Source organism: Propithecus coquereli, unplaced genomic scaffold, assembly GCF_000956105.1.
Source record: "Propithecus coquereli isolate 6110/MARCELLA unplaced genomic scaffold, Pcoq_1.0 Scaffold136, whole genome shotgun sequence".
NCBI classification, from domain to species: Eukaryota; Metazoa; Chordata; class Mammalia; order Primates; family Indriidae; genus Propithecus; species Propithecus coquereli.
Genome location: NW_012137858.1, coordinates 3626799 through 3644947, shown reverse-complemented (window position 1 = coordinate 3644947; position 18149 = coordinate 3626799). Strand labels below are relative to the sequence as shown.

The 18149-nt window shown below is 37.7% G+C and overlaps 1 protein-coding gene across 3 annotated transcripts in view; it reads left to right on the top strand.

Moving 5' to 3' along the window:
- The window catches only part of GTF2A1L (general transcription factor IIA, 1-like), a 58005-nt gene that overhangs the window by 10570 nt on the left and 29286 nt on the right, over positions 1–18149 (top strand). For all 3 annotated transcript variants that reach the window (XM_012638874.1, XM_012638876.1, XM_012638875.1), the window contains 3 exons: positions 11199–11254; positions 13433–13517; positions 14665–15251. In XM_012638874.1, coding sequence (XP_012494328.1) covers positions 11199–11254; positions 13433–13517; positions 14665–15251 — 728 coding nt within the window. The remainder of the gene's footprint in view (positions 1–11198; positions 11255–13432; positions 13518–14664; positions 15252–18149) is intronic.

The following is an 18149-nucleotide window of genomic DNA, read 5'->3' as shown; positions in this document are numbered from 1 at the left end:
TTGAGCTTATTTGAATCCTCTCTGATTGGACAGTCTTGTTTGTCACCTATTGATTTTATTTATCTTTTTAAAGAACCAGCTTTTCCTTTCATTGATTTTTTTTTTTTTTTTTTTAGTTTAAATTTCATTTAGTTCTGCCTGGTTGTTGTTATTTCTTGTCTTCTGCTTGCTTTAAGTATGGTTTGTTCTTGTTTCTTAGGGAAAGATTTTATTTCTCCTTCATTTATGAAACTTGGTTTTTGCAGGATACAAAATTCTTGGCTGACAGTTATTCTGGTTAAGAATACTAATAAATGGGACCCTAATCCCTTCTGGCTTGTAAGGCTCCTGCTGAGAAGTCTGCAATTAGTCTGATAGGGCTTCCTTTGTAAATTACTTGATGCTTTCATCTCACATCAAGTAAGATGGAAGATTTTCTCCTTCACTTTGACTTTGGCCAGAATGATGACTTTGTGCTTTGGTGATGTCCTATTTGCAGTGAATCTTGCAGGAGTTTGATGACCTTGTTTCTGGATGTCTACATCTCTAGCAAGACCAGGGAAGTTTTCCTCCATTATTGCCACAAATGGGGTTTCCATGCTTTTTGCTTTTTATTTTTCTCCCTCAGGAATACGTATGATTCTTATGTTTGGCTGTTTTATATAATCCCATATTTCTGAGAGACTTTGTTCATTTCTCCTGATTATGATTCTTTTTTCTTCATTTTTGACTGACTGGGTTAATTTGAAAGCCTGTCTTCACACTCTGAAATTCTTTCTTCTGCTTGGTGTAGTCTGTTGTTAAAACTTTCCACTGGGTTTTGAAACGTTTTAAACCATCAGATCAGTTCTTGACAAGGTTAAATTATACTCTTTGCAGTCTGGGTTCCAGTTTCTCTGGGGCCAAGTTTACTGCCAGCTCTGTAAGTGGAACAATTCTAAGCTGGTTGTACCTGGTGGTGGTGCTGGAGAACCACCATTTTGTACCTGACAAAGTATTCCCAGGGCTTTAGAAAACAACTTCAGGCAGCTTCAAGTGTAGGAGTCAGAAGAGTATGAACATTTAACAAAGATGTTTCTGTGAGTGCTAGTGTAATTTTACTGTATTTGAGATTATGCTTTGTAGCTTTCAATAAAGGTCCTTAATTAAAGCATAAAAACAAAAAACAAAAACGTTTTCCACTGTATTTTGAAATTTCCTAAAGGACTCTTTCATTTCCAGAAGTTCTGTGATGTTTTTATTTAAATACCTATTTCTTTAGTGACTATTTCATTCATGTCCTGAATCATTTTTTTTGGTTTCTTTGTGTTGGTTTTCAACTTTCTTATTGATCCCACTGAGTTTACTTGTAATCCATATTTTGAATTCCATATGTGGCATTTCAAAAATTTCCTTTTGGTTGGAGTCCGTGTCTGGAGAGTTAGTTTGATCCTTTGAGAGTGTCAAAACAGCCTACTTTTTCATATTGCCAGGGTTCTTCTGCTGATTCCTTCTTATCTGGAACCTCTTCCCACAGCTCAAAACAGAGGGCTTTGCAGTCCACCTGTTCTCCTTTGCTGGGAACTCTGCTGCTCACAGTAGAAAGGGAGAGGCACACTGCCTTCCAGCTCATGCATGTAAGTACCCACTGTGGTGCTGCTAGCAGTTTGGGTCATTTGGATCTCAGAGCCCTGGGAGAGTGATCAGATACCAGCAGTGGTGGACTAGGTTAGGTGATCCCCAGTTCCCAGGACCCTAGATGGTGTGCTTGAGTCCTAGGGAAATGAGACCAAACTTGCCCTCAAGCCTCCTTGTGTTCAGGCACTGGCTGTAACAGTGAAGCCTGGGGTGATCTCCTCCTGAAGCTGTTTCAGGCAAGAGAAGGGCGAATGCACTGTGAGCCTGCGACTGACCGGAGGGGTGGGCTCCTCTTGATAGGATGAGCAGACGCAGGCAGCTGTGGGATGCACAAGCTGCTCATACCTCCTCCTCTTGGCAGTGACAGTGGTCTCTGTCCTTTGGGGACGCAAAAGTGCTCAGATTCCCAGCTCCCACCCTGGCCAACCTGCAGCAGAGGTGGTGGAGGCAGCTCAACCCAGTGAGTGCAGGCTACCAGACTGGCTGTGGGCTGTGGCTGTATTGCTTCAGTGGGGGAGGTGTGTTTGTGCCAAGGACTTGCTTCCAGGGTGGGTAGGCCTCTTCCAGAAGAGATAGGTGGCTTGGGGAGAGAACTGCTAGCCCTGCCCTCCCTCAGGGGAGGCAGTAGCTTCTGTCCTTGTGGCACTCAAAAGTGCTTGTTGCAGCTTTTTAGAAGGAAAGGATTGTGCCCCAAGCTCTGGAGGCCTGGGTGTAATAGGTGTAAGAGGCAGGGCCCCGAATGTTGGGGAGCTGGTGCTCTGTCCCTTTTGTCCTAAGAGGTCCTTTGGCATTCCACACTCTCCTATCAGCTAGAAGCGGCCCACTGTGAACGCTCAAGCTCTGAGAGACCCACGGTTCCCCTGGGACCCACTGGTTCCCTAAGACTGCTGTGGTCTGAGTGGGTGTTAGGGGGTGTTGGCTTCGGATCCAGTGATGTGGAGACCCAGGGGCTGAGACTCCCAGGTTGGGACAGCTGCAAAAACACTGTGAAGGGAGGGAAATGTGCTGTAGCCTCTGTGCAGAACTTGGGCCTGGTGACCAAAGTACTATTGTGGGGTGTACCCCCCTCTGCAGGCTTAGAACGGGCTGACCCACAGCTCACCCATACCAAAAGCTCGTGCTTGGGAGCAGAAGTGGCTGTGTCTACAGCACTGGGTAGTTGGAGGAGGGGAGGTTCCTATCTCCATGTCCCTTCCAAGGCTCTGCTGCTGCTTTTGCTCTGAAGTGGGAATATTCTCCTACCCTGAGGACTCCTCTCTCTACTTGCATCTCTACTGGGAGTGATGCAGACAACTTTGAATCATAAGCCTGGGGCTTTCTGCTGCAGGAGAGTGCACATTCTGCCTTCCTCTGTCCTGAAAAGCATTCGCTGCACTGCCTAGTCCCCTTGGAGCAACCCGCCCTGTGGGTCAGAACTCTGGGAATACTGCTGCTCTCCTGTGTTCCTTTGTGGTTGTCACAGTCACAACCACAGGTCATGGAGAATATTCATGTGGGATTCAGTGACAGGGAGACCGATGGGCTGTGACTTCCCCAGCAGGATAGAGGCACCCTGTGTGTATGCAAGCAATATGGCATCCACCATCTCAGCTTAGGTCTGTGGTGGGTGAAAGCAGCCCGTCCTGGGCCTGCAGGCTGTGCTGTGTTCCTCAGTTTACTGATGGCAGCAGCACCTGGATTTGTCAGGGCAGAAAGGCTCTCTGACATATTGGGAGCTGGCAGACTGACACAGGTGTATGGAGAGGAAAAGTAAACACTTTTACCTATCCTTTCTCCCAGGCTCCAAGTTCCTTGAGGGTCTGTCTCTGCCAAAATCTTACTCCTTCTTGTTCTGCTCTGCCACTGCTTTCCATGGGATCTCTGGTAAGGGCAGGTTCTGGCACCTTTACCTCAGTGTTTCACCTGGGCTATGCTTTTTCACATAAAACTTACTCTTTTATTTGGGACAGTAGGGAAATTGATATCTCTAGTTGGCCATCTTGCCCCCTTCCCCTACAGCTTTGTAATATGATTTTAAATCAGAAAGTATGGTTCCTCCGACTTTTTCTTTCTCTGAATTGCTTTGGCTATTTGGTGTCTTTTGTGGTTCTATACAAATTTTAGAATTGTTTTTTCTATTTCTGTGAAGAATGCTATTGGAATTTTGAAAGAGATTGTACCGAATCTTTATTTTGCCTTGGATAGTATGGACATTTTAACAATGTTCATTCTTCCAATCCATGAATAGGGGGTATCTTTCCATTAATTAGTATCTTCTTCAGTTTCTTTCTGCAGTGTTTTGTAGTTTTCAGTGTACATATCTTTCACCATCTTGGTTAAATTTATTCTTAAGTATTTATTTTGGTTGCTATTCTAAATGGGATTGTTTTCTTGATTCTTTTTTTCTGGACAGGTCATTATTTGTGTACAGAAATGCCACTGATTTTTGTATTTTGCTTTTGTATCAGAAACTTTATTAAATTGATTTTCAATTTCAGAATATTACTGGGGTACACATGTTTTGGTTACATGGATTGCTTTTGTACTGCTTGACACAAAGGTATAAGTGTGCCCATCACCCAGATAGTATACCTTGTACCTGTTAGGTACGATTTTCCCCATCCTCTCTTCCCTCCTCCCACCTGCTTGATTTCCATTGAATTTTACTTCTATCTGTGCATGTGAGTGCTGTTTGGTTAGTTCTAATTTAATAGTGGCTACATGTGGTGTTTGTTTTTCCATTCTTGCCAGAGTTCACTGAGGAGAATGGTCTCCAGTTTCATCCAGATTGTTATAAAAGGAATTAATTTATTTTTTTATGGCTGAGTAGTACTCCATGGTATACATATACCACATTTATTAATCCACTCATGAATTGATGGGACTTGGGTTGATTCTACATCTTTGTGATTGTGAATTGTGCTGCAGTAAACATTTGAGTGCAAGTATCTTTTTGATAAAATTACTTTTTTTTCCTTTTTTTGAGTAAATACCCAATAGTGGGATTGCTGGGTCAAATGGTTGTTCTACTTTTTGTTCTTTGAGGAATCTGCATACTATTTTCCATAGAGGTTGTACTAGTTTGCAGTCCCACCAACAATTTGTAAGTGTTCCTTTCTCCCCGTATCCATGCCAGCATCTATTGTTTTGGGACTTTTTGATAACAGCCATTCTCATTGGGGTTAGGTGATATCTCAATGGTTTTGATTTGCATTTCCCTGATGATTAGTGACACTGAGCATTTTTTCATATGCTTATTGGCCATTAGTCTGTCTTCTTTTGAAAAGTTTCTCTTCATGTCTTTTATTGTAATGAGTGGGGGGACAGGCTGCAACACCTGGTCAGCTGGACACCTGAATGCCAGGTGTTTGTTTGCCATGGAACCAGGGGCAAGGCTATTCCTCTCTGAATGTCACACCATTATCCAATATGGTGGTTCTGCTGTGGTGGAGTTGGGCACAGTCCCAGATCCTCGTTCTTCAGCACCCCACTATAGTCTCCTGTCAGGTATGTCCACGTGGGCTTCCTTGCCACCCGAGTCCAGCTCCCAGACTTCTCCCCTGTGTTTCCGTACACCCCTCCCATTCCTGGGGTGCACTGGGACCAGCTTGCTTATCTGAGCTGCTGTCATATGACCCCGTGAAATGCCGGTGGGTTGGAAGTTACCAAATTGTACACCCGTGTTCCACCACAAGTCTTTGAGGGGAAGAGGTGTGGGTCCCACTCTGTGAGGAGACCTTAGCCTGGGATGCATGCCTGCTGAAGAGAAAGCAGCTATTTGTGAACTTTTTGGCTCAAACTACGCTTGCAGTTGTAATGGGTGCAGCTCCTGGTCAGCCTGAGTTCAAATTGCTTTCTCAGTTGCAGTAGATGGGGGAGGTTCCGGGGAGGAAGTGACTGGATGGAAGAAAGCCAGCACTCCTGCCTGTTTCATGGCACTCTCCTAGGGGGTGCTCCTCATGAACTGTCCAAACTCCTGGGACCTGCTAGCTCACCCCACTATCCTGTATTTGCCTCCATGCCTGGGCTTGTGGAAGGTGGAAAAGCCTTCAGTAAACTTAGTGTCCCACTGTTCACCAAAGGCACTTATGAAGGGGTGGGGTGGACCTCCCTTTACCTTTTTGCTTAGCTCAGAGCCTCTTGGCTTGATCCTCGCTGATATCTTATCCTCTTTTTTTTTTTTTGAGACAGAGTCTCACTGTGTTGCCCGGGCTAGAGTGCCGTGGCATCAGCCTAGCTCACAGCAACCTCAAACTCCTGGGCTCAAGCAATCCTCCTGCCTCAGCCTCCCAAGTAGCTGGGACTACAGGCATGCGCCACCATATCCGGCTAATTTTTTGTATATATTTTTTTTAGTTGTCCAATTAATTTCTTTCTAATTTTAGTAGAGATGGGGTCTCGCTCTTGCTCAGACTGGTTTTGAACTCCTGAGCTCAAACAATCCGCCCGCCTCGGCCTCCCAGAGAGCTAGGATTACAGGTGTGAGCCACGGCTTCCGGCCATATCTTATCCTCTTTATCTTCTTTCTTCTGGGCTTCACAATTCTCTGTGGGTTCCCCAGCTATCTCTGACTTCTCTCTCTGTGGTCCACACCTGGGTTGTGACTCTTCTCCCCTCTCCTCTCTCTGATATCCTGCCTTCCCGCTAGGACAGTTCAATAAGTGATGTGTCTCCAGTTGGACATCTTCAACTTTTTTTTAACAAATGGAAAGATGCTCAATTTCATGAGAAATGCCATTTTCAAATATTAATTTGAAAAATGTCATGACAATTGAGCACAGTCTTGGTGAACATAAAGGAAGAATTCCATACATACACTGTTACTGGGAATGCAGTGTGTACCAAGCCTAGCCCAATGCTCATCAAACTGAAATGTCTGAATTCATTTTTTTAACTTTTCTTTTTTTTTTGGTGGAGTCTTTGGTGTTTTCTACATGTAGGATCATATCGTCTGCAAATAGAGATAATTTTGTTTCATCCTTTCCCATTCGTATGCCTTTTGTTTTTCTTGTCTGAATGCTCTTGCTAGTACTTCTAGTTTTATGTTGAACAGAAATGGTGAGGGTGGGCATCCTTGTCATGTGCTGGATCTTAGAGGAAAAGCTTTCAGTTCCTCCATTGATTATGATGTTAACTGTGGGCTTTTCATAGATGTCCTTTATTATTTTGAGAAAATTTCCTTCTGTCCCTAAACTTTTGAGGATTTTTAATCATAAAGGTATTGAACTTTGTCAAATACTTTTTCTGCATCAATTGAGATTGATCATGTAGTTTTTATCTTTCATTCTTTTAATGTAATGTATCACATTGATTTTCATATGTTTAACCAGGCTCACATGCCAGGGATAAATCCCACTTGGTCATGATGTGTAATCTTTTTGATGTGTTTGTAGTTTGATAATATTTTGAGGTTTTTTTTTTTTTTTGCATCAGTATTCATCAGAAAAATTATCCTATAGTTTTTTTGTGGTGTCTTTGTCTGACTCTGGTATCAAGGTGATGCTGGCTTTGTAAAATGTGTTTGAAAATATACTTTCTAGTTTTCTTTGTTGGAAGAGTTTAAGAAGAATTGGTATTGCTCCTTCTTTGAATATTTGGTATAATTCAGCCATAGACCTATCTGGTTCTGGGCTTTTCTTTGTTGGGAGGTTTTTAATTACTACAATCTCTTTATTTCTTATATCTATTTCTAAATTCAGTCTGTTGTGATGTGTTGTTTTTGTTAAAGTATATGAAACAATCTAACCTTTCCTAGATTATATAATTGGAAAAAAGGGTAAGTATTTTAATAGTAATTTCACATAAGTTGATACTATACTAAAACTGAACAAGTGATGGCTTCTGAGAGGTTAGCTACAAGTTAGAGTCTGGAACCACAACAAGGAACTTTTCAGAATGTTACATTAGGTATATCTTGCCCTTTAAATGGCTTCTAAACCTGTGTGTAATTTTGTAATATACATTGGTTATTTGGAAAATATTGGTTCACTGTGTAATGCAGTTGAATCATTATTCATTATATAAGATTTAAAAAATCATATTGATGCCATGTATCGCATGCACTGGTAGATATAAATTTCTCAAAGTGAAATTTTTGTTTGAAAGCTTGAATTTTATCATTGGCAAACCAATACTGTTGTCCTTGAAGTGATGGGCATGCTTATTTCATTTTCAAAATATGCCAAATACACAGGTCTGAGTAATCATCATAGTTTCTGTCGTTATTCTTTCAAGTAAAAATGGCGTTTATTGAAAAAAGAGCCTAGGTTAATTCCCAACTTAAACAATAGCACAAATACTTTTCCTCATACTTTTTTTTTTCAGTATACTGCAGAAATGCTTTATTATTCCCATTTCATCTTGTAAAATATTAAAAGGAAGTATACTTGCTAGTTGAGACTTAGTATAATTAATAATTCTTAGGTTATACCAAGGACCTTGAAATGGTGGTGGTGTTGCTGCTGTTTTTGTAATTTTTTTCTTTTCTTTCTTTCTTTTTCGTTTTTCCTTTTCTTTCTGTGAGTCACAATGGAGAATACAAGGACTGCTAGCAAAGTTGGGTGCTGCAACCTTAACTCATGCTAAGGTGCCTGCATTTTTACTTATTATTGGTTTCGCATCATGAGTGCAGACGTCAAAAAAACAGAACAAAAAATATTTAGTGGGAAATGAAAGACGCATATACTGTCTTGGTATTATGAAAATAGTTTTCACCTCGTGAACACCCTGAAAGTGTCTTAGGGACTCCCAGGGGTTTGCACATTACCCTCTGAGAACTGTGGTTCTATACTTAGGGTGATTATATATAATTTATTCACTTTTGAGAGAGAGAAATGGGATTCTATTAATAATTACCTCAGAATAACAGGTGTAAACTGGGACTGTCCTGGGAAAACTGGAATGTGTAGTCACCCTACAATTGCCTTATTTTCAGGGGACTTCCAATCAACTGTCGCTGTTTGGTTTCCATGTTACATGATCTTTTTAATGATACTAGCAGTAATTATGGGAGGAAGGAAAGGGCAGAACAGAAACAGTGAGAGGTTTGTGTGTGGTGGCTTTCATCTTTCAGCATTAAAACTCCTAAATATAGGTACAAACTAAATGTCCAGTTGTCCTTAACTTAGATCTGTTGAAAATTTTAGCAATGTGGTTGGTTTTTTAGGTGATGAGGTTAGAATATTCAGTTTGGTCATCAGGAGACATCCATATGCTCATGAGTAGTTACAAAGAAGAAATTGACCAGTCTTTGTATTTCTTGAATCATGTGACTTGAATATTAAGATTTGGAATGGTTCCAAGCAGGACCAAGAACTGTGAAACTATTAACTGCCACAGTATTTCAAAGAATTTTTGATGGTGGGTAGGAAAAAATAACACAAATGTGAATATTGTTATGCCATCTTATCATATCACAAAATTTCTTTAGTTTGTAAGATTGAATTCTTCCTATATCATAAAATTTATTGTGTTTAATATTTCTAGAGCATGTACATGAAGAGCAAAACTATGACACTTTTAGTTTGAGTAAAAAGACATATTTAGTTAAAACTTACTTGGTTGTTAAACTCATCTTGAATATTTAAAAAATGTGTTTCAGGCACATTTAATGGTGTATATAACTTGAGAAGGTATATAAATGCTGCATATAACTTGTGAGTTTAGTGTCAAAATTAAGTAGGAGCTGCGTGAAACTTCACTATAATACTGTTCGAAGCTTTTATTCTGATGTCTATGAAGAAACTTTAAAAATTCTTATAGTTCTATTTGATTTCTTTAAACATAGAGAATTATACTTCAGGATTTATTGCAAGGTATTTAAAAGAAGATGATTGTTGCTGTTTTTCCTCAAATTCATTTAATGGCTAGAGACAGCATGTTAACAGATTTTTGTTTTCTCTCAGGCTATGACTTAAGTGTAGCAGCTTAAGCTTTGCTCACTTCAGCTAATTAAGACTAATACCATTGTGTTCCTGCCACTCCAATTCTTTCTAATTTAGCTTCTCTGAAAGAATGCCTGTTAATACAGAAAACCATAGATGAACAGAGGATAAAAATAATTCTGTGCTTCATTAACCATCCATCTTCAGCCTTACTTCTGTTGTCTTAACATGGAAAGAATTGTTAGTTTAAAAAAACGTTTGCTTTTCTGAGCTGTTTGTTGTATATGATGGAGTCATTCTGTTGTCAGAAACGGATCTTTGGGGCAGTTTTCTTTAATGCAGTATGTGAAAAACAGGCCATAATAAACATTGCATTAATATATAAACATGCTAAAAGGTTCTTGTTTTTATTAAAGGCAAAACGACATTCTAACAGTCATGTTCAGCTAGTTAAAATGAACCTTGAGCATTTAGGGTGTATAGTTACATTGATCAACTGAGATACTTCTACTGTAATTACTATTTGTTCTTTATACTTATTTTTTAATTATATTTACAACCAGTTGCTCAACCTTTTAGATGATAAACAGAGGGATGGGTAGCATAGAAAATTGGCAGATAATAAAGGAAAGATACATGGGATTGTAGCTTTGATGCAGGTTGAGTTGGCATTCTCCTGAGAATTTTTCTTATATTTTTCTTAGCAGTTGTACTTATTTCATTGGAAAGGCTTCAGGAGACATATTCTTATTCATTTTTTCCTAAAACTATGTAGCTGTTTGCTTACTTGGCCAAAGTACTGTAAATCAGCAGTCCCCAACCTTTTTTGGCATGAAGGACCTGTTTCATGGAAGACAGTTTTTCTGTGGACTGGGGTGGGGGGATGGTTTCTGATGATTCAAGTGCGTTACATTTACTGTGTAGTGAAACCTCTCTGCTAACGATAATCTGTATTTGCAGCCGCTCCCCAGCACTAGCATCACTGCCTCAGCTCCACCTCAGGTCATCAGGCTTTAGATTCTCGTAAGGAGCACACAACCTAAATCCCTTGCATGTGCGGGGGTTTGTGCTCCTATGAGAATCTAATGCCACTGCTGATCTGACAGGAGACAGAGCTCAGGTGGTGATGCCAGCGATGGGGAGTGGCTGTAAATACAGATGAAGCTTCGCTGGCTCACCCCCTGCTCACCTCCTGCTGTGTGGTCCGGTTCCTAATGGGCCATGGACTGGTACTGGTCCGTGGCCCAGAGTTTGGGGACCACAGCTGTAAATAACTTTTTGTGAAATGAATGAATTGAAATTTATTTTGAACCTATAAAATTTAGAATGAGTTTATGTTGGGTTACATATTTATGCTCCATAATATGGTCTCTTGGAAATGTGCTAGTTTAATAAATATTAATTTTTTTCCCCAATGAAAAGTTTTAATGGAGATTTAATGCTACATCAACTTACTACAGGCAATCTAGGTATTTTGTTATGGATTACAGTATAGTTGATTACAATGAGATATTTTCTTCTGGTACTTAAAGTAGGTCAGTAGTAAAAATCTATCTAAAGTTGTTGTAAAACATATAATTAAATACTTTTTACCTCACTTGGAATCAGGAAGTTTAGAATTCACCATAGTCCGACATGTTAGTGATAGAAAATACTTTAAAAAAATAAGCTATACTTAGCAATTTTATTAAATTGGTAAATTCTAATGAATGTATAATATTTATTTTGTTTTCTATGCAGCATCTCTGGTTATTCCTGCTGGTAGAACTCTTCCAAGTTTCACCACAGCAGAACTGGTATGTAGCTTATTTAAAATATATTGTAAAAGATATGCCCCACTTTTAGTGAATAGTGGTAGAATGCTGGACATAGATGTAATTCGTAATCTTCCAGTTGAATGGGAAAAGATGTGGTAAGGAATGGGGAGACAGGAATAGCTTCTATAGATGTAGTAAAAATTCAGGAGTTCCAGAATTTACATTTTCTCAGCAACTTTTCCTATCTTCCAGAGTAGTTGTTAGCATCTGCGAAGACTGTGCCTAGAAGGTTAGGAAATTTCTGAAGTTATGTTGTATAGGGTTTTTGTTTTTTTGTTTTTTTTTGAGACAGAGTCTCACTCTCTTGCCTGGGGCGAGTGCCGTGGTGTCAGGCTAGCTCACAGCAACCTCAAACTCCTGGGCTCAAGCAATCCTACTTGTCTCAGCCTCTCGAGTAGCTGGGACCACAGGCACGCGCCACCATGCCTGGCTAATTTTTTCTACATATATTTTTAGCTGTCCAATTAATTTCTTTCCATTTTTTGGTAGAGACGGGGTCTCGCTGTTGCTCAGGCTGGTCTCGAACTCCTGAGCTCAGAATGATCCGCCCGTCTCTGCCTCGCAGAGTGCTAGGATTACAGGCGTGAGCCACCGCACCTGGCCTGTATAGGGTTTTAATACACTGCATAATGTTATGTACTTGATAGATCCTAAATAGATAACTTTGATATGGTATTTTTTCTGATTCCCCCCTTCCCCACCAGGGCTGAGTGACATCATAGTTTTTACTTCAATTAAACCAGAATATCTTGATCATCTTCTACCTTTGTAAAGTAGAGTTTGTTTATATTTTTTCCCTTAGGACTTGGAGACATGAAATAAAATTACAAATTAACATAGAAAATGAAGTAGTTTTTCAGGCGGGGAAGATAGCAGTTTTTCACTTTTACCTTCCATGGTACTAATGGCATATAATCTACTAACTTTTTCATTTTCTTTTAGCCTATGGGTTACCTTTCCTAGGGTAAAAGGTTTAGTGGGCTAGTTATTTCCATTTTTTCATTAAGAACAGACAAAACCACACTCCTCATCAGGATTTTTGGAAAGAATGGTGCTTTGATAGGAGACCAATGAAGAAATATCTCTGCCTTTGGAATTCATGGAAATATCTTTTTTCCTGTTTAAAGAAATAATATGCTTGTAAAAAAACATTATTAAATAAAATCTGAAAGAGCTCTGTAGTCTTATACCCCAAAGATAACTGTTTGATGTTTATCCACCTAGATTTCTTTCATATTTCTTTCTTTTCAGGGTAAGAAGCAGGATCCCTTTCTTTACTATTTCTATAATTTATTTTTTTTTAACGTAATATAGATGGACTCCTTTCAATGCCAGTAAATACAGATAGGTCTTAGTGAATGTACCACAGTTTAATTAATGAACTTTTGTTGGTGGATAATTATTTTCAGTATTTTTCTAATATAGCATTCCATTGATTGATTATACTTGTACATATGTCTTTGTGTATTTGTGTGATAATCAGGATAAATTCTTAGAAGTAGAATTTCTGGGTGTCAAAGGTCATACATTTTCAATTCTGGTATATATTGCAGAATTATCCTTTAAAAGGATTGTACCAATATCCACTCATACAAGTGGTGGTCTGAGAACCAGTTTTTATCATATCCTCACCAACATTGGATATTATTTATCATCTTTTAAAGTTTGCAGATATGATAGGCAAAAACATTTTCTTTTGATTTTGTGTTTTTTTTTAAATTTTAAAACCATAGGATTTAGTTATTCCAAAATAAAATTATACACTATCATTATCTTCTTTAAAATGCCATTACAATCAACTTAAAGACTACGGGACTCTTATAAAGAGTTGTGGTTCTTATATCTGACACCTTGAGGATCAATGGCCCAGCAAAGCTATGAATTGGGCAGGTTTTATGAGGTAGTGTACATGCTATTCATTAAGATGTACTGGCTTCATTGCTAATAAGTATAGAATTCATCTTGATCCTTAATGGGATGATCTAAATTAAATATTAAAAGGCTGTTTTATTCAAAGAACTCATCCCTAATGTTAAATGTTGTCAAAATATTGTCCTGTTGTCAAAAATCAGACTTTTTGATCCCCCAAGAAATCAGGGAAAAAAGATACAAGTAAAGTCCTTTTCTAACTTTCTAATATAAATTTCTTATATCTAGGGCACCTCAAACTCCAGTGCAAACTTTACTTTTCCTGGTTATTCTGTTCACGTACCAGCAGGTGTGACACTACAGACTGCATCTGGTGAGAGGATATTCTAAGAATATTTTGTTTTTAGCATTGGTACTATTTTTTGGACATTAAGTTTCATGATTTTTAATAAACCATATACCACAAGTTATAGGAACTTTTAATAAAACCTATTTTAAAAGTAATAATAAGTGGTTGTTAATATTGGTATGGAGGCAATCTACCACAAAAGATACAGGCCTGTGCTGTATTTCAATTCTCTTTCCCAACATTGTATTCACATAAGTGGTTGTTAATATTTGTATGGAGGCAATCTACCACAAAAGATACAGGCCTGTGCTGTATTTCAATTCTCTTTCCCAACATTGTATTCACATAAGATGCTTGTATATATTTTCTCTAATTCAAATCAGATTTGTTATCTAAATTTTAACAAATACAAGATAAAATAACATATCTCCATCCCTGTTACCTCTAATCAAGGAAAACTAAAGATTAGGTTGCTGGACCTTTGCCTCCTTTCATGGTCTAATAGAAAGGACATCCAAAAGTTTGGGAGTTAACCAACCTCTCCTTTTCAGAGCACTGTGTCTTGATTTGAAGGAGGATTATACCTATTCTCTGAGTTGTTGTAAAGTTTAAGTAAAACACCTAACTCAGTGCTCAAAAATAAATTCCTTTTTTCCTCCTTTTGAGTACTATTTTAAAGAAAAGGAGAAGAAATTTCAGTCGGTCTAGCCAAATGGCCGAGAAGTAATAGAAGAAGCAATTTGATAACTTTTGAAATTATTAAACTCTTTTTTGGATAACCTTGTCCTATTGTTGTTATATGGTATCTTAAATACATGAAATATATTTTATATAATTATGTTTGTTAAAATCCCATTTTGAGTTCATAGCATTAAGTTATGAAACAGTGGAAGAGGTTCATGGATTAAATATTGGTGGCTTATATGTATCTCACAATGTGCCATATAAGCAATAGTGGGAAAAGGCTTGAGTTAAAGCAAAACAGATATAATTTTAAGAAAATAAGAGTATTATATATTTATTGTAGAAAATACAAAAAAGTCTGAAGAGTCAAAGAAAAACTCTTGGTATGTTTCCTTCTAGCCTGTTGTGGGTGAGATTTTCTTTCTTTCTTTCTCTTATGGAAATTAGAATTCTATTATACTTATAATTTTGTTTTCTCCTTTTTTAGGTCATCTTTATAAAGTCAATGTACCAATTATGGTGACACAGTCTTCTGGAAGAGCAAATATTCTTCATCCAGTTCAACAAGTATTTCAGCAACTTGGGCAGCCTTCAATAATACAGACTAGTGTTCCACAATTGAACCAGTGTTCTCTTCGAGCAACTACTGAAAAATCACAGAGAATTGAAAGTGTGCCACAACAACCCACAATTCTACAATCTGGGCTAGTAGATAGGAAACACTTAGAAAATGCCGCCAGTGACATAGTTGTACCTCCCGAAAATGAGCATAAAATCATGTCTGAAGCTTTGTTGAGTCGGCAAGAAAGCTCTCAGTATATCAGTGTCGCAGGTGTTGCATTTCCTCTGCAGGTCTCGCAAACAAATTCTAGGGTGGAGCCAGTGCTCAGCGTTTCAGCTGGCATGACTCAAAATTTGCATGATAGGCCCCTCTCCATAGGCCCTCAGGGTGCTCTCCACCAGCACATGACTGATAGTCAGCTTCATGTTCTTAAAAATAGGATGCATGGATGTGATTCTGTAAAGCAACCAAGAAATATAGAGGATTCCAGCAGCCTACCTGTATCAGTGAAGGTATAGTGCCGTGTTCAACTTCTTGGTATTAGGGGACAGTTGGATATCCAGAGTGTTTTTAAATTGTAAGGTTAATGAAAATTATATATATTTTTGTTTTTTCCTTTAGAAGATTGTTTCTTTATTGTTTCTTGTTTTTAATTTAACCATCAGTTCTTAAAGTATTCAGGCTCAGCATTTCCTTTTTTTAATTTGTATGAATTTAAGCGGTACAAGTGTGGTTTTGTTACATGGGTAGATTACTTGGTGGTGGAGTCTGGGCTTTTAGTGTAACCACCACTTGAATAATATACAACGTACTCATTATGTAATTTCTCATCCATCATGCTCAGCATTTCTTAATTTTTTATTTCAATTGATGAATTAGAATACTTTAAAAAAGAAATTGCATTTGTTTTAAAGTAATCTATCTTACTACTCCTTTACATTTGTTTTCTGTCTGCAGGTAAAATTTAAAAGACCCAGAAAATCCATCCCAGTAATTTAATGAATATTTTGTGATAATTCACTGTGGCACTTAATATACAACAGAAGTCCACAAAGTATTTTTTTTTATTGTTCTACCTAATTTTCCTGAACTCCCATATGAAAGTTTTTCCTACATGAGAAATTATCTTGCTAGTAATTTTGTTTCTCCCTGCCTACTAAAATACTAGTTTTATGTAATTTCTTTTGGAATTCAAACCACTAAAAAATAGCTTCTAATTAACTTTCCATACTGAAAATATGTCTGAGTTATTGATTTCCAAGAAATTCATAGCGATGGTAGAAAGATTCATGGAAAAATTTGGATTGTAAAAATTAAAAAAATTGTATTTTTATAAATGTAAAAATATATCTTATGGCTAATTCCATTTAAACAAGTCAGTGTTATGTTTTAGATAGTCAAAGGTTTGTGCTCCAGCATAAACCACTAGACCCACTGTACAAATCTGTAGCAATGGACAATTAAGTGCCTCCTTAACATCTTATTTTCAGAATATTTAAAACTTCCTAGGAAGGGGAAAGTTAGGGTATAGGGAAGGACCAATGAACAAAGAAAACGACTATCAGAAACTATTTGACCTATTTTAGAATGTTTCAGATAATTGATGAAACCTGTTAGCATGAAATTTCAAAGGTGAAATCTTTTAGCAAATCTGCTTTTAGTTTTGGTATAAAGTATTAAGATTAAAATGTGTTTTTTTGAGTATTTTTCATGATATTTTTCACATGAAATTTTGGAAGTAAATGTAGGCTAAATGTTTCATTATAAAAAATTTTGTTTTGAGGTAAAAATAACTGTAAATTTAAAATGTTTGTTCTTATCACTACTATTGGAGGCATTTTTCTCTTGGATTCTATATAAACTTTGCAGATTTTTGGTGTGGTAAGTCAAGGACTTATTCTGTTGTTATGCATTGGATGTCATCATGTACTTTTTCTGATTTGGGGAAATAGATTAGTTAAAGTGGTGGTCCCCAAACTTTTTGGTACCAGAGACCAGTTTCATGGAAGACAATTTTCCCATGGACCAGGGTCAGGGGATGGTTTCGGGCTGATTCAAGCACATTACATTTATTGTGCAGTCAAACCCTCTCTGCTAATGATAATCTGTATTTGCAGCTGTTCCCCAGCACTAGCATCACCACCTCAGCTCCACCTCAGATCATCAGGCATTAGATTCTCATAAGGAGCCCACAACTGGTGATGCCAGCAATGGGGAGTGGCTATAAATACAGATGAAGCTTCGCTGGCTCACCCACCACTCACCTCCTGCTGTGCAGCCTGGTTCCTAACAGGCCATGGACTGGTATCAGTCTGCGGCCCGGGGGTTGAGGATTGCAGAGTTAGAGGATATTAATCAAGGATTGTTTAGCGAGGGGGTAATGGTTGAGAACTGGGTCTTTGAAGGCACAGTACATTTAAATTCCAGGTTCCTACTTATAAGGAAGCTATGTAATGTTACTCTCTAAAATTCATTTATATTCTGTAAACTGGCCACCTCATAATTTTTAGAATTATCAGAGATAATGTATATAGGGTATTGAAAGCTTCTGGTACCATAGTAAACTTTAGATTAGTACTATTATGCTTTATGGGCTTGTTATATATTGGGTAACTCTTCATATAACTTGTCTGTTAGTTTTAAAATAGGTATATACTTAAAACACAAAATTCCAAACATACAAGAGTACTTTATAAAATGTTTTTTTATTTACTGTAGAATACCTTTAAAATAGTTAGCAATCTGGTAAATTTATGCTAATCTAATTTTCAAAAAATTTATAAGTAGTTTTTTATAAGTAGCTTAAAGAAAGTTACAATTAGCTATATTTGTTTACTTTTCCTGTTTTGTAGACCATCAGAAATCTTAGGCATCTATGTAGGTTTAAAAGGTAAGAATCTATGTAGGTTTAACATTCTGTTTCATAAAATATATTACAACTTTTGATTCAGCCTCTGGTAACTTCTATTTTCTGTCTCCGAATTTGACTATTCTAGGTACCTTATAAATGGAATCATACACTGTTTGTCCTTTTTGCCATGGTCTTATTTTACTTAGCATAATGTTTTCAAGGTTCTTCCATATTGTAGCATGTGTCAGAATTTTGTTCTTTTTTTAATGCTGAATTGTGATTTTGATACTTTTTAAAACTAGTAAATATTTCTCAAATCTATTTCCTCTTCTCCATTCTTACTGCCATTGCCCTAATTACTTCTCATGTGGGATAATATCATAGTTTCCTAACTAGTTTATCAGCCTGTACTCTGTGCTACTTCTCCACTCTTCTCAATCCATCCATCCTAGAGATTAAAGGCCTAGACTTCAAGGGTCGGAATTGTTTTTTTTGAATTCTTTTTATTTCAGCATGTTACGGAGGTACAAATGTTTAGGTTACATATATTGCCTTTGCC